This window comes from Lonchura striata, chromosome 7 (genome assembly GCF_050655825.1).
Source record: "Lonchura striata isolate lonStrDom1 chromosome 7, ASM5065582v1, whole genome shotgun sequence".
Lineage (NCBI taxonomy): Eukaryota > Metazoa > Chordata > Aves > Passeriformes > Estrildidae > Lonchura > Lonchura striata.
In genome coordinates, this window is record NC_140709.1 from 22,994,457 (window position 1) to 23,009,347 (window position 14,891).

The 14,891-nt window shown below is 38.2% G+C and overlaps 1 protein-coding gene across 2 annotated transcripts; it reads left to right on the plus strand.

Annotated features, from left to right (window-relative positions):
- The first annotated feature begins 99 nt into the window (after positions 1-99).
- On the plus strand, positions 100-11,678 carry PLEKHA3 (pleckstrin homology domain containing A3). Of its 2 annotated transcripts, none has more exons than XM_021552400.4 (8): positions 100-258; positions 4,023-4,139; positions 5,208-5,363; positions 5,998-6,134; positions 7,096-7,260; positions 8,358-8,401; positions 8,974-9,089; positions 9,823-11,678. In XM_021552400.4, the coding sequence occupies exons 1-8, from the start codon at positions 219-221 to the stop codon at positions 9,948-9,950; spliced, it is 903 nt and encodes a 300-aa protein (XP_021408075.1). In that variant the 5' UTR covers positions 100-218; the 3' UTR covers positions 9,951-11,678. The 2 variants fall into 2 exon arrangements, with proteins under 2 accessions (XP_021408075.1, XP_085440672.1); XM_085584546.1 differs by lacking the exon at positions 100-258 and adding an exon at positions 730-938.
- Positions 11,679-14,891: the final 3,213 nt, after the last annotated feature.

The following is a 14,891-nucleotide window of genomic DNA, read 5'->3' on the forward strand; positions in this document are numbered from 1 at the left end:
GAGCGCGGCCGGGCGCGCGTGGGGGATGCAGAGCGCCCCGCGGGGCGGGCGGCGCCGCCGGAGCCGCCGCGGCCGCCGCGCCTGAGCCGAGCGGCTCCGCCTCTGCGCGGGGGAGGCAGCGGTGCGGCCGGGAGGGGAGCGCCATCCCCGCGGCGGCCGCGGCCGCCCGTTCCCCGCGGCGGAGCAGGAGGATGCGGCCCGGCGCCGGGCTCTGAGCGATGGAGGGAGTCCTGTACAAGTGGACCAACTACCTAGCGGGTAGGCGCGGGGCACCGGGCCCGGGGGCCGGCGGTTCGGGCTCGCTCGGCCTCGGCTGTAATGCGCCGCCGCTGCTGCTGCCGCCTCGGGGGTCTCGGCGTCCTGTGGCGGCCGGAGCCGTCGGTAACGCGTTGGCTGAGACGTTCGTGCCCGGAGCCAAGCCCCGGCGAGCGGCCCCCGGAGGCGGCCCCGGGGAGGCGGTGGCCCGGAGCCGGCTCCGGGGCCGGGCTGGGCCGGGGGACGCGCCTGGCGGAGCAGCGGCAGCGCCCCCCGCTCTAGCCCGGTGCGGGCGGCCGCCCCGGCCCCGGCCGCCCCGGCCCCGGCCGCCCCGGCCCCGGCCGCCCCGGCCCCGGCCGCCCCTGCTCCGGCCGCCCCTGCTCCGGCCGCCCCGGCCCCGGCCGCCCCGGCCCCGGCCGCCCCGGCCCCGGCCGCCCCTGCTCCGGCCGCCCCTGCTCCGGCCGCCCCGGCTCCGGCCGCCCCGGCCCCGGCCGCCCCGGCCGCACGGGCGAGCTGTGCCCGGCCCTGGCCTAATGCCGAGCCCCTCTCGCAACCCGGATTGCGCCTTGCCGAGTTAGTCGGAGACTCTCAGCGGGACAGGGAGCTCCTCTATCCCAACCTGGAAAACACGCGGTGAACTTCAGTTTCATTAAATGTATTTTTGGAGGCGCTGCAGACAAAAGGTGCACCAAATATTAGCATTTGCCTTGTTTTGTTCGGCTGATCCTCTGCGGTAGTAGGGGCACCACCTCCCTCTGGAGCAGGCAGCGGGCAGGCACTGGTGTCAAGGTGAAACATTCCTCCTCTGACACTGTGATAGGACTAATTGTCTCTCCCAAGCGGATCAGCGCTGGATCACATATCATGCTTAATCGTGCTTCTTATTACACTGCTTTGGCAGTATCTTTTTTGCTTTATGTTTCTTCAACACTATATATGTGGAATTCTGCCTCAGCATATGCAGGCTGTGAGTGTGAAGTGGTGTGAATCTTGGTTCTGAGGGATTATAAAATGTGGGCCACGTTGTGAGGATTGTACGGATGTGCTGTGAAATGAAGTATACAGGGCATAATCTTGCATTTTTCAGAGCAGTTTTGTGTCCGAAGATGTGGGCCTTCTGGTAAAAGGGACCAGTTGTGCTGTAATTAAATAGATATTTGATGTCTTTGTCTCTTCTTCCCAGTACCTATAGAGAAAACACTTAGAGGAAAAGTTGTGGTTATGAGAGAAAGAATGAGCACAAGGTTGTTTTCAAAGTAATGGAAGTTTTCACTTTCACTTGTGTGACTGAAAACATTGCCGTAGGAAAAGATAAATAGATAAAGGCAATGAACTCTTGTGGTGTTTGCTCCTCTTTTAAGTCTGTTATTTAATAAGGAAATACTCAACGGTATCTGTGAATGCTATGCATACAGAGTACTATTAGCATGCAGCTAACTTCTGCTGAAAGCCAGTAGTCCTCTAAACCAGTGGACTTCAGAACCCTTCCTTAGGCTTGTGCTGGCCAACAGAAAACATCTACTCCAGCATTTCAAAATTAGTCAGGGTTTATCTACAATCTTCAGAATGTAGGAAGGCAGAATTTTGTAAAAAGTAATCTAATCATATTAGTAAAATGTTTAAATTCTATTACTGCCTGCCTTGTTACTCCACTATCTGTATAGTATCTGTTTTTGTGGCTGGAAATAGGCTGTAGTACTTGTCATTAATGCTAGACACCAAGCAGCAAATGAGCTTGTTATTGTTGCTGAAGTATTGTGGAAAACATTTAGTTTCTTCCTTCATTAGAAGCAAACCAGAAATACGGCTGCTTTTTTTTTTCCTCGTATAAGAATTTGTGAAGTACAAATTTTTAAAATATTTTCTTGAATGTAGAATACTGCCAATTTTCAAATTGCAAGAGGTGTTTTTGTTCTTTGTCTTGCTTCTGTTAGGCACTTGGCCTTTTAAGTCCTTTGCTTCTGTTTTTTTTTTTCCAATACTAGAACAATGTGAGGATGGCATAGTCATTCAGATACCTTCCCTTTTTAGCAGAATAAGATTGTTTTGACAGGCATTGACAGGAGATAAGGACAGTACACAGTCCACAAATCACAACAAAATGTAGCAGAAAAAAAGATCCATGCATTTTTGAGTTGCATCTTATAGGACAGTCTAATGAATTGCATACTCTTTGAGTATTAGTGTTTACATATGTGCACCATTTGAAATATTTCCTGTGTGAATTCTTACTCTTTAAAGTTTGTAGTTCTTAACTTTCTGCTTTTAAATTTGAGTGTGGACGTGCTTTTTAGTTGTCACTCTGCATTTAAAGAGACATGTATGCTTACTGTTACAGCTAGTAAACAACAAAAAAGAAACAATATGCAGTTACATGTTACTATTTCTTTATCATGGAATGGTAATGTGATTTAATGCAGCCTGGTCTCATTCTTCTTGAATTAGTGTTACAGCTTGTAATGACACTGGTGCTGGGGTGTCTGCAGAAGGGCAGTGGAGCTGGTCGAGGGTCCAGAGAGTGAGTCATACCAGGACCAGCTGTGCCAGCTGAGGGGGTTTAGCCTGGAGAGAAGGAGGCTCAGGAGTGACCTTATCTCTCTACAACTCCCTAACAGGAGGTTGGAGCCAGGTCAGGCTCAGCCTCTTACAGATAACAAGTGACAAAGTGAGAGGAGAAGGCTTCAAACTGCACCATAGGAGGTTCAGGTTGGGCATCAGGAGGAAATTATTTATGGAAAGGGTTGCACTGGAACAGGCTGCCCAGGGAGGTGGTTATCACTGTCCCTGGAGGTGTCCAAGAAACAACTGCATGTGGTCCTTAGTCCTCTGGTCTAGTTGACAAGGTGGTGATTGGTTAAAGGTTGGACTTAGAGTTGATCAACTTAAAGTTGATCTTGGAGATCTTTTCCAACCTTCAATGATTCTATGATGCTGTGAATAGTATGAAGCCTGTAGCTGATTTCTGAGTCGGGTACCTGATTTAGCCTCCCGTGTTAAAATACAGTGCTGCTGGGTGGCCTCAGCTCGCTCTGTTGGGACAGCAACTGGACAGCATCCTGGGCCACATGGTCATATTGCCAAATACCGACAGGGCTTGGCCACACAGTTTCTGCCATTCCAAACCCTAAACCAAGCAGGAAGTTAAAATGGTGTCAAGTTGTAAAACAGAGGGATAATCTGCTCCTATTGTACAGCTGACCCAGAGAATAATGGGCCAGTGTAATTGTTATGCTCTACTGGAATATTTTAGTGCTGTGTTATTTGTAGAAATGGAGAAAGTGTCAATACATAAGTGTGAAATATAAATTTTTCACTGAAATACAGTAGCTAAAGGAGAACATAGCATAGCAGTTTGTGGCATCAGTCATTTATTTGTATCTTACAAATAAGTCCCTACAATCTTAGAAAAATATGCCTGAAAAATATATTTGAATGAGAATAGGTTTTCAGAGGTATGTAATTTAACAACCTTCAAAACAGGATTTTCTGGTGGCTAAATTAAAATTTAATTTTTCTCTAGAGTGGAATACAGTGAAAACCGAAGAAAAATCTTGCACCCAAAGAGAATGGGAATGGAATATCCATATAACACTAGTCTGATTATAGAGTGGCTTTGGTCATCAGACTGCAGAGATTGATTACTTCCTGGTGTGTTACAAGAATAATTTAATGTTTGCCTCTTTTATTAAAGTTTTAACAGCCAAAGAAATGTATTTTATTTACAATTTAGGAATTAGACTAAACTTTCACGTTTTTGATCTTTCTAGGCTGGCAGCCTCGGTGGTTTGTTTTAGACAATGGGATATTGTCATACTATGATTCCCAGGATGATGTTTGCAAAGGCAGCAAAGGAAGTATAAAGATGGCTGTGTGTGAAATAAAAGGTAAGAATTAATAGATTTCTGCTTGAGAAAATTTTAGCTGCCATGGAAATAGAAAAGATCACCAACCATACTTTTTTGCATCACATGTTTTTCCTCCTCTGTTTTTGTTTACCTGTAGTCCAGTGTGTCAGCTTCATAGTTCACAGAATATAATGAATTATCACATATATTAATAATGAATATTATCAATATTAATAACATCTTAATCACAGATAATAATGCATTATTAATGAATTACAACAGTGAATAGAGTTCTGTGTTGAGATTTAGAACACACCATGTATTACTTTTTGTTTTTAATAGTTATGTGCACGTGGTTCATTCTTGAAATTATGTCAGCTAGCTGCTTATTTCTACTGCTTTTCCTCTTATGACCAGGGATAGAGACTTAATCATGGAAGCTAGTTTTCCAGAAGAGCAGCAGCAGTGATCCAAAAGTGGAGATTCTTATAAACCAGAAGTGTTTAGTCTTTTGGTTGGGTTTCCTTTGTCACTGTTAGCAGGTGTGCACATGCACAGGTGATGGGTGTATTTGAGACAGTAAGTGAATGGTTTGTTCTGAAGCAAGAGTTTAGTCTTTAGTGTATTCCTAACTATAGGTCAGCCTCCTTGGCTAACAGCAGGGTGTTTTCTAGCTTCCCATTGCTGTTGACTATTATTTTTTTCCAGATCTTCACAGGTGACTCAGCTTGTGATGTGGGTACTTATTAAAAAGTGGAAATTATTTTACATGGGCCACCAAGTATTTTTCACCTGGTAACTCCTTTTTGTTAGTGCTCTTTAGTGTAGATGAAATCGGTTATGTAAAGAGAGGAGGTTCACTTATTAAAGTTTTTTTTCTTTTTGCCATTCCAGTTGATTTTGCTTGTTATTTTGTTCTTTTGGTGAAGGAAAGGGGGAGAAAGGCTGAGAAGCTTTGGGCTTTTCCTTACTTAACAGTGGTGCTTTGTGATTTACCATATTACTGTGGGATTATCATAAGCATTTTAAAACACTTTGAGCAGTATTTGATAAATGACTGTTACTCAGTTAAGGTTATTCAATTTTTTTTTCCTCTTCTATCACAAGTTCATGCAACAGACAACACAAGAATGGAGCTAATCATCCCCGGGGAGCAGCATTTCTATATGAAAGCAGTTAATGCAGCTGAAAGACAAAGATGGCTGGTAGCACTGGGGAGTGCAAAAGCCTGTTTAGCAGATACAAGAACAAAAAAAGAAAAAGGTATGTGTGTTACCTAGAGTAACTAGTTACTAGGTAACACTTTTTCAAATAGTACAAATATTGTGGTACAAAGTCAGTATTATTGTATTTTAATATAAATTGTAATTATTTCTAGTCATTTCTATGGTAAATTCCCCCTCAGTATTAGAGTTAGAAGTCACCTGTATTGACCTCTTGTATCTTAAGGTGCTGTTGTCACTAGAATAAACATATTGTTTGTAGTTGTTGTGAAGACATTTCATTTCTGATGTCATAGCAATTCTTTATAGTAACTATTATTTTTCCATAATTTCTCTTGAAAGGCTTAATGTAACTGTTTCCAGCCACTCTGGTTTGTGGCATAAGTTTTATTCAGTAATTTTTCCAACATTACATGTCAGCCAAGAAAGATTTCAACTTTATTTTTCCTGATAATGTGCCTTTTTCATAAAAGTAATTAAATTAGCACCAGTTATCCAAAAGTATTGTTTGCTTCAAGTATAATGCTTGATTCATTGCAGGATCCAGTTTTCCTCAAAACAAAGTGGAAGTTTAAGTTGATTTTTAAATTGATCTTTAAATGAAAAATGTTTAAAAATTACAATATGTATGTACATTGTATGCAATAAATTGATACTTCCATTTTTTTCCATAGAAATAAGTGAGACCAATGAATCTCTTAAAACCAAAATGTCTGAACTTCGTCTCTACTGTGATCTTTTAATGCAGCAAGTTCATACCATACAAGAATTTGTTCACCATGATGAGACTCGCTCTCCTCCCAGCATTGAGGTGCACAATTCTAGAATTTCTTTACATTCCATTATATAATACACCTCAAGTTACTGTTGTTGTCTTAAACCTTATTCATCTCCCCAGTATTGAGAGACTTAACCTAATGTCAGTTTTTGAATGCTTGTGTGTAGATGTACTGATAGTGATTTTCTGTATGTAAAGTACCTGGATGGTTTAACTGTAATTGTATCAGGTGTTAGGAACCAATTGTGTTCCTGGGACATTTGGTTGAAAAACCAGTAGAGCTATCCTATGAGCAATACAGTATTTTGTCTTGTTTTACATCTCTGTTCAAGTAGTTGAAACAATCTTAGTTTGTCCATTCTTTTTTATGTGGGATGATATTCCATTTTTTTATCAGTGAAAGCTAGCATTCCAGGTATTGGAAGCATGCAGTGTAGATATTTGTCTCTGAATGTGCACAACTACAATACTAGAATGTATTCCTCCTTTTGAATGAAAGGACTGGAAATTGTGAATGACTTTATTCTTTGCACTCTTGAGCAGCTTATGAGCAATGTTCATCCTTTAGTGCAAAACCAGGAGTCGATGCTTAGTCACAACAGAGCAAATTTTCGGTTTGGGGAGGTGAAATGGACCTGCAGCTCCTTGCTCTAGTGTGATAAAACTGTTCAGAGCTTCTATTGCAATTCATTTGTTTCACTGAATGATCTTCTGATACCGTTAGTTAGTCACTCTGAGACAAGCTTTGCAGTAAGGCATTGTTGGCTGGTACCCTAAAGAAATTCAGATGTCATAAAAACTTACAATGCTGTCACATGTGTTTTCTTAAATTAGCCTTATGGAAAGGTGTACATTTGATTGAAAAATGGGAAATATAAATTCTTAGTGATAAATAGGGGAAATCAGTGTGTCTGGAAGAGGTGGTGGAGGAAAGTTGTATTTGCATATTTTAATTTTTTTTCTTGCTTGTGCTTGTACTTTCATTTACTTTCAGAACATGAATGAAGCCTCTTCCTTGCTTAGTGCCACATGTAATACATTTATCACAACACTTGAAGAATGTGTGAAGATCGCTAATGCCAAGTTTAAGCCAGAAATGTTCCAGCTGCCTCACCCTGATCCCTTGGTTTCTCCTGTGTCACCATCACCTATTCAAATGGTTTAGACATCTTCTAAGTGTCATACTGGTGGTTAGACTGGGGGAAGAATGCTGTGCTATTGTTATGTGTTATGATGTCCACAATTGAAATCTTGACTGAGTCATAAATCAGTAGTGGTCCCAAATATAAATCAGTTTTCCCATTCTCAGTCTTTTGCTTTGCACTTTGCTAGCCTTTACATCATCAGTGTCAAGGCCCTGTAATGAGGTATCTCATAAATGAATGAAGTTTAACTTTTCCTCAGTTCAGCTGTTTGGTTTTCTTAGAGTGCTAACCATACACTGATCATAAAAATTACATAACTTCACCTCCTGCTTAAGTGCTTTGTGACTTGGAGCACTTCAGCAAGATAGCATATGTTTCAGTGTATGTAATTCAAGATATTTGTATTAATATATCATTCCCTTATTTAACAAAAATATAATGATAAAGATACTACTTGCATAACTATTCAGTATTAATTCATTCCCTTAGAAGGACAGTGTATAGGGAATCAAATGCTTTGTCAGTTCGGTGTATGTTTTCCAAGATGAGCTGTATTGTGCAATTCTGTTCTGGGAATCTCTTTCTTTCCATATAGATCTTTCATCTCTTTATGTTCAATCCCTTTACTTACATTATGATTTAAAATAATAACTTTTTTTAATATGCATAGAGATTTTACTGTAATAGCAGAGAAACCACAGGGAATCAAGAGGCATAATTTGGCTTTATTGTGTAATGAGGAATTTAAACTTCATTTGGTAAAGGAAAAATGTCTTGATACTTCGGTATATCATAGCAATTAACAATGGCTCCTTGAGGAGCTTCAGTGCAAGAGGGAATGAATTTCATAGATAGGAGGTAGCATCTTTTTGTAATAAAATATTACCTTTGTGAATGTTCTAAAACTTTCAATATTGATGGCAATCCATCTGTTTTCATATAATTTAACCATATTTTTAACTGAGAGGTTGCTTTTTATAAAAAAAATATTGCCATCTCTCTTTGTAAAGACTGTAAATAAAGTAAAAAATAATGTAGGTATCCATATCATTCTTCTGAGTAGCTTGTGACATTTTTGTTGTTATTTGTTCTTTGGAATTTTTTCCCCTAGATGAAACGTTCCATTAGCCACCCTGGTCCTTGCTCTTCAGAAAGGTAATCTTCTGTTATCCTTAAATTTTTCTCGTGTCTCAAAAAACCTCCCTGAACTTGCTAGCATTAAAATCAAAATGTGACAAGAATTGTTTTCTTGGAGAAAAAATTAAAAATCATAAATTGATCTAATTTTAAAAACAAAAAGTGCAGATTATCAGCTATTGCTGGCAGCTGCTATTTTTAATACAGTACCAAAATTTTATGCTAGAAGCTTTATGCAAATGGCTTGTTTTGACAAGTTCATGAAATTAGAACTTGAAACACCAACATTCTTTTTCAGTCAGTATTTCAGTTTCTCAAATTATTTGCTTCATTTTTATTTCCACTTTCAGGCTTTGCAGTTGTGAAATTAAGATTGTTGACTGTGCTATTTTTAGTCTGCTATAGTAGACTAGTATAGTAAAAAGCACCGATACTGACAATTTAATCTAAGCCCCAAAGTTATTTCCAATTTCAAGTATATAAAATTGGTTGGGTTGGAAATAACCAAAGTTATTTCAAATTTATAGTATATAAAATTTGTGTGGATTGTTAGAGATTTTGCTTACTAAGAGATTTAATTTCCTTTTTAGGATTAATCACTCTGTAAAAGAACCAGGTTTATCTCTTCACCGAGTTTCTCAGCGGCGCAGACGAACAGTCTCAGATACAGAATCTTACAGTGATATGCTTTCTGAAGACTCTCAGAGTAAGTGTGAAAGGGAGGGAGTTTTTGTATCTTTCAGAACAATTTATTTCCCTGTTTAGAGGGGCACTGATACTGGCATAAGGAAAAATGTCTTATTTGTAAGATTCACATATTATAAATCAGAGCACTTGTATAGTTTGTTACCTGGTTGACTTATGCTGGCTTCTGTTCATATTACAAATGATCTTGCAGCTGAAGTAGTTATATTGAAATCAGTGGGATTACTGGCAAGATAAAACTAAGACATATCCAGAAAATGGATGTTTGTCCTTATAGACTCACACAAATTATTATCTGGTAAGTGGTGTGGAATATTGCCGTTTGCCATCTGCTTATTGTCACAGAAGAAATTATCTTTTTTTTACTTCTGTGAGTTGCAGGGGTAGTTCACTCACTGCATTGTGGAAAGATTGTTCACTTCAGTGGCTCTCTTGCCTTTTGTAGATAACAGCACAGCTCTGAAGGCACACACCCTTGCCCATGATAAAGATCATGGTCAGAATTTAGTCCTTTCTAATTAGATGGGCTGAATTAGTCGTCAGTTCTTCAGTGGTTTTTCCTTCTGAATCTTGCTGGCATTTTGATTCCATTATAACTCCTCTCAAGTAGACTTTAACTTGACTAGTTCTTTTGATTGCTTATATATAGGAAATACTTTGCAAATACAATAATTGAGAGATTGGATTATACTTTTGGGAATTTAAAATTAATTACTTCATTGATCTCTTTATAGGATCTGCCCATTGTTCTAGAAGTGCTGTCAATGGAGATCTGGTATCATCAACCATTCCTGAAGAAAGTACATCAGTGTCAAAGGAAAGATCTGAACTGGAAGAGACTCCTTCATCCTTTCCCTCCTGAAGCAACTGAAAGTATTACATTTTCTATAAATAATGCTATGCAAAAGCTGCTGTAATTATACTGTTGTTATAGGAAGTAGTTATTTCCCTTTTTAGAAGGATTTCTCTGCACTTTATAGAATAACGTAAATACTATCTTTGAAGTGTATTTTATCTTTATATAGTTTATTTGCAAGAGTATTTTCCTAATATTTCACAGTTTGAATGTGCATTTTTTGGAACAAATGATGACTTTAACAGATAATCCACATTTGTAAATGCAGCTCTTTTTAAAAAAGTGTGGAGGTCTGACTGATATGTTGGTAAAAAAGGATTATAAACTTCAGCAAAATGTTTTCATTTTTTTTGAGAAAATGCAACTTGTGCCATGGGCCTCTTGGTCATTTGTACCAGGTCATCCACCTGGAGCTGTGATTAGCCCCACAATGGCTTTTTTTTTTTTGCCAGTGTAAGGGCTGTGGGAATGGGCACTAATGGCTCTGCTCCAGCAGCTTGACGGTAATTGACATTGCCGCCTTTAAAAACACAAGGATATACATAATCCAGTCCTTATTTTTAGGCAATGAAAGTATAAATATTTAGTGTATTTTTCTAAACAAATGTATAAAAATAACTTAATATGAAGTATTTGTACCAGACCTGGGATATTTAATAGTTTTTATTTATTTATTCTTTTTTGCATCAAAAATTTCTACCTACTTTCACTACTAAAGGTCTAAAGATCTACTAAAATCTTCAAAATGTGCATAAATTGTTTCTGGGGTGTGTTGCATCACAAATAATTAATACAGTGCTGTTAAGATTTACTCTGCTTACTTAAGATGTGTTTTTAGAAAAGTGTGATAAAAACAAGAGCTGAAATGTTAGACTGTTCTAAGCTGCTGTACTAATGAATATTTGTATCTATATATGTTTTATTTATGACATATTTATACAAAAGGGAGTGTCTGTTTTTGCAACTCCTTTATATCATTTGAGGATGGTATACACCAGAAGATGGATTCTGCTCTCAGTTACATCAGTGTAAATTTGCATTAACTGTGAGGTCAGAGTCTGACTGTCTTAATGAGTAATATAGTACAATAGTGCCTACTAGCACCTTGGTCAAGAAGGTTGTTAATATTAGCATTGTAAGCTTTTGGGGGATTTGTTGGGTGTTTGTTTAGGGATGAACTTGGTCTATGAAGTCTTAGCTGTAGAGCACTTGAAGCAAGCCATTTACTGTTCTTGATTTACACAACTGCTAAATAAATGTACAGGGTTTTTTGTACTCCAGCACATACCAAAATCTGTTTTTATAATCAAATCTTTAATTTGGTTTAACTAGTCTTCCTTTTGTGTATATAAGTAATTTCAAGCAGGCTGGAAAGAACACATGGGAAAGGGAGTTTTCCTTATAAATTTTTGGAATATTGATTTATCTAAATCAAAATAGGTCCAAATGTTAAGGAAAAACATATGAGCTGTTGGCCTTACATAAAATGCCAGTTTATAAACCATTGTGTCAGGTTCAAGTGGAGTAGAATGGTTTGTAAAAGGGGTTTGTGGATACCAGCACAGAGCTGTCATTTTTACTCAGTTCTGTCAGTTTTCATGCAAACTGGCATATGCATATCAGCCACATACATGCTTGTACATTTTTTTTTCTGAATGTTTGCTTTAATGTATTCTGTATGACACAACAGTTGTAAAAATAAGTATTAAAGAAGATGTTTAGAGAAGTAAGCTACATACTGCATTTAGAGTGTTGTCTTGAATAATATGCTGTCAGAAGTGCTCAGAAATTTCACTGAGGTTTCTGCCAGCTTCTGCAGTGTTAATTACATGTCACAATGACAGATCTTTTTCTGCTTCCACCTACTATGAAGAAAGGAGGCTGGACTCCATGTTGTACAAAACCAAAGTGAGACTGATCAGTGAATGTAGTAGTAAATAATAATTTTAAATACTGACACAAAAGTTGTTGTGATCAGATCCAAGCACAAAATTTGCATGTAATTGCAAATTTTAAATGTAATTGTAGTGCTGTTTTGGGTTTTTTTAGGTCCACAAAGCTATCATTTCAGTTTTATGTATATATGTGTGATTTGTTTCTATTAAATCAGTCTTTATATAGATACCTGTGCCAAACATCCCAAAATATATTTCAGTGAAATTAGTGAAGATAATACACTGTTATACTTTTGGTACTGGAGTTAAAAAATAATTTCTGAAAATTATCTGGCTGAATCACAATGATCCATGCAAAATAAGACTGAAAAATACCTGGCTGCTCTTACATATTTAATTTCCACATTCATGGGAGAGCTTTTCAGGAATGCCTGATTGTATTATTCTTGCCAGTGCAGAATGAGAGGTGAACCTCAACAGAATAAGTAGTTAGTACTTATAGTTTTGATCTCATGTGCTTCTGAAAAGATCAGTCTGAAACTAGTTCACATTCCTATACAGTATTCATCATTTAAAGAATATAAGCATGGGACATATATTTAGATGAAAAGTGGTAACTTCAGTTACATCTCTGAAGTTCCTAACATCAGATAATTAGAATTTTTAGAAATTACCAGCTTCCATTATAAAGAATTAATGGTAAAGCAATCGATGATTTGGAGAGCTGTGAATACTGAGATAACAATGTTCAAGGGCTTTGAAGTACTCTAAATTAATGTCACTATGTCTTTCAATTTAATAATTCAGCTTCACTTTTTAAATTGTTTTTCCTCAGAGAAAGCAATCTTTGGGATAGGAATACTTCAGTGTTTGTTTTTGCAAAAAATGTTATTCCTTACTTAAAAATTGAAGTCACACCTATTTGTTTTTTTTTTATTTTCACAAATTTTAAACTTGAGTTTTGCTACACCCCTATCACTGAGTATTCTAGTGTAGATGTTTTTCCTGTTGGTGCAAATTAGAAACTTTAAAAAGGGGTGTAATACCTGAATGAAGGAAATGTCTATGTCTGAAAACCAGCTAAAATTCAATGAAATTCATCTCTCTGTGTTATTATGGCTCTCCACCATTATAGTTATTTTCCTCAGGTTGCCACATGTAAAATGTTAGTAGAAAATACATAGCTCTATAGTAGGATTTATACAGCAGCTCATAGAGCTTTGTTAAAAAGTTTTCCTTATGCATCAGCACTCAGGAAACATGAGTGCCAAATGCTTTCATACACTGTATCAGTGGTGGGATATTTTTATAAATTTATACCACAACAGATCTGATCTGATCTATCTATCATCTATCTATCTATCTATCTATCTATCTATCTATCTATCTATCTATCTATCTCATCTAAGAGACCAAATGCCAGCTTATATAGTTAGAAATCCCAGTATTTGACCTGGATATAATAAGTAAATAATTCAAAATGTTTATTTTCATCCAGAGACTGCTTTATCTATTGTCTTGAAAAATGTTATTCCTAGAGATGTGTTCTGTCAAATGGAATATTGAAGCTTTAGGTTGCGACTTCAGCAATGTCACTCTAGGTTAGCATTTGCTTAGCAGTCTTGTGGAAAAACACTGGCTCAGCTGGTCAGCCTGCAACATTATTTATTCAAGCTGTGTTTCAGCAAAGCCCCTAAGTATTTTAAATCCTATTTTTAGGCATGAGTGACTCATCTGCCGAAAGTACTTGCTTAAGTGCTGTGCAGAGTTGGGCCAGAGAGGTACTGGCAGGATGAACTTGCTTACAGTGTCACTCTAGTGTGTTTCCTCTTCATCGAGTGAGTGTTTTGAGACTCACTAGAAGCCATGTGAGACTGAGTTGCCAGTAGCCTTTGTATAGAAGAGGCCATGGTTAAATCTGCAGATGCTGTCTATCATTTATCTCTTTCTGGTGAGGTTATTTAAAATCTAATGGGCTTTTAGTGTTTTTTTGGGTTTTTTTTTTTGTTTTTATTTAATGTGCCTATGTACACAAGTTATTTGTTAGCTAGACAAGAGTGTACCTGCACATTTTTGTCTTGTACTGAGTTTGGTGGTTGGGGTGTCTTTAAACATCGAAAGAAATATTTAAAAATTTAGAAGCTTTCTTGAGGGTTTCTTTTTCTCTTTGAATGGTTTAAAGATTAAAATACACAGCCTTTAAAACTTAATTTTTATTCTTTTTAACTTTTCTCCCTTTCATACTTGTAATTACTGCTTCCATCACTTGAAAAAGTTTGGATTTTTTCCTGACCCAGAGCTTAGCTCTTCTGAAATTTTTGTTGTCCTTGTTTTGTCCCCATTTCTTAGTTTTCCTGCATAATTTGAATAGATAGTGGTTGGTAATATACAGGATTACAGGAATGTATTGAAAAAGTGAGTCTTTTTGGAATAGGTTTTAAACATTCTGTCTGCTTCTTCTGATGAACTTCAGGGTTTTTGTTGTTTGCTTTTTTTAGTATTAGTGGTATGCTGAGAGTCACAACGATGCTTCATGTTTGCTAAATAATGCTCTTGCTCCACTTACAGTTCCTATGTGTTGCATTTCAGTGAATGTGTTTGCTTTCAAGCTTTTTCTACAAAGTGAATTCTAGAAGCAGACTTGCTCCTTTGACCTTGATACTGTTTTCCCCCATAGGTAACAAATCCCAACCCCTCCCACAATCCTCCAAATGTGAAGACAGGCTTTGTTCTGACAGATATGTCAGCTGACTTGTGGGATGAAGAATTGATTCATCACCTAAGGGAGGTGACAGCTTGTTGGTCCAGGCAATTAGAGTCAACTAGTCTGTAGTAGTTGCAGCTGCCAAAAAAACCAAGACACACTAGAACAAGTGTAAAGGAAAGCCTGGAAATAACGGAGGGATCAGAACAGCACAATGCTTAGGCACGTGCTAGAATTTATCCTTTGTTAATAAAGAACATTTTTTTCTAAGTAACTTTCCAAGGCTAGCTGGTGGATAGGCTGTCAACAGTTAATGACCTGATTTACATTGGAAAACTGCATTTCTAC

Excerpts from the sequence above, each read along its gene's own strand:
- PLEKHA3 (XM_021552400.4), top strand. The coding sequence starts at position 219 with ATGGAGGGAGTCCTGTACAAGTGGACCAACTACCTAGCGG. Across the intron at positions 6,135-7,095 it reads GCTCTCCTCCCAGCATTGAG|AACATGAATGAAGCCTCTTC; the intron begins GTGCACAATTCT and ends ATTTACTTTCAG. Across the intron at positions 9,090-9,822 it reads GCTTTCTGAAGACTCTCAGA|GATCTGCCCATTGTTCTAGA; the intron begins GTAAGTGTGAAA and ends ATCTCTTTATAG.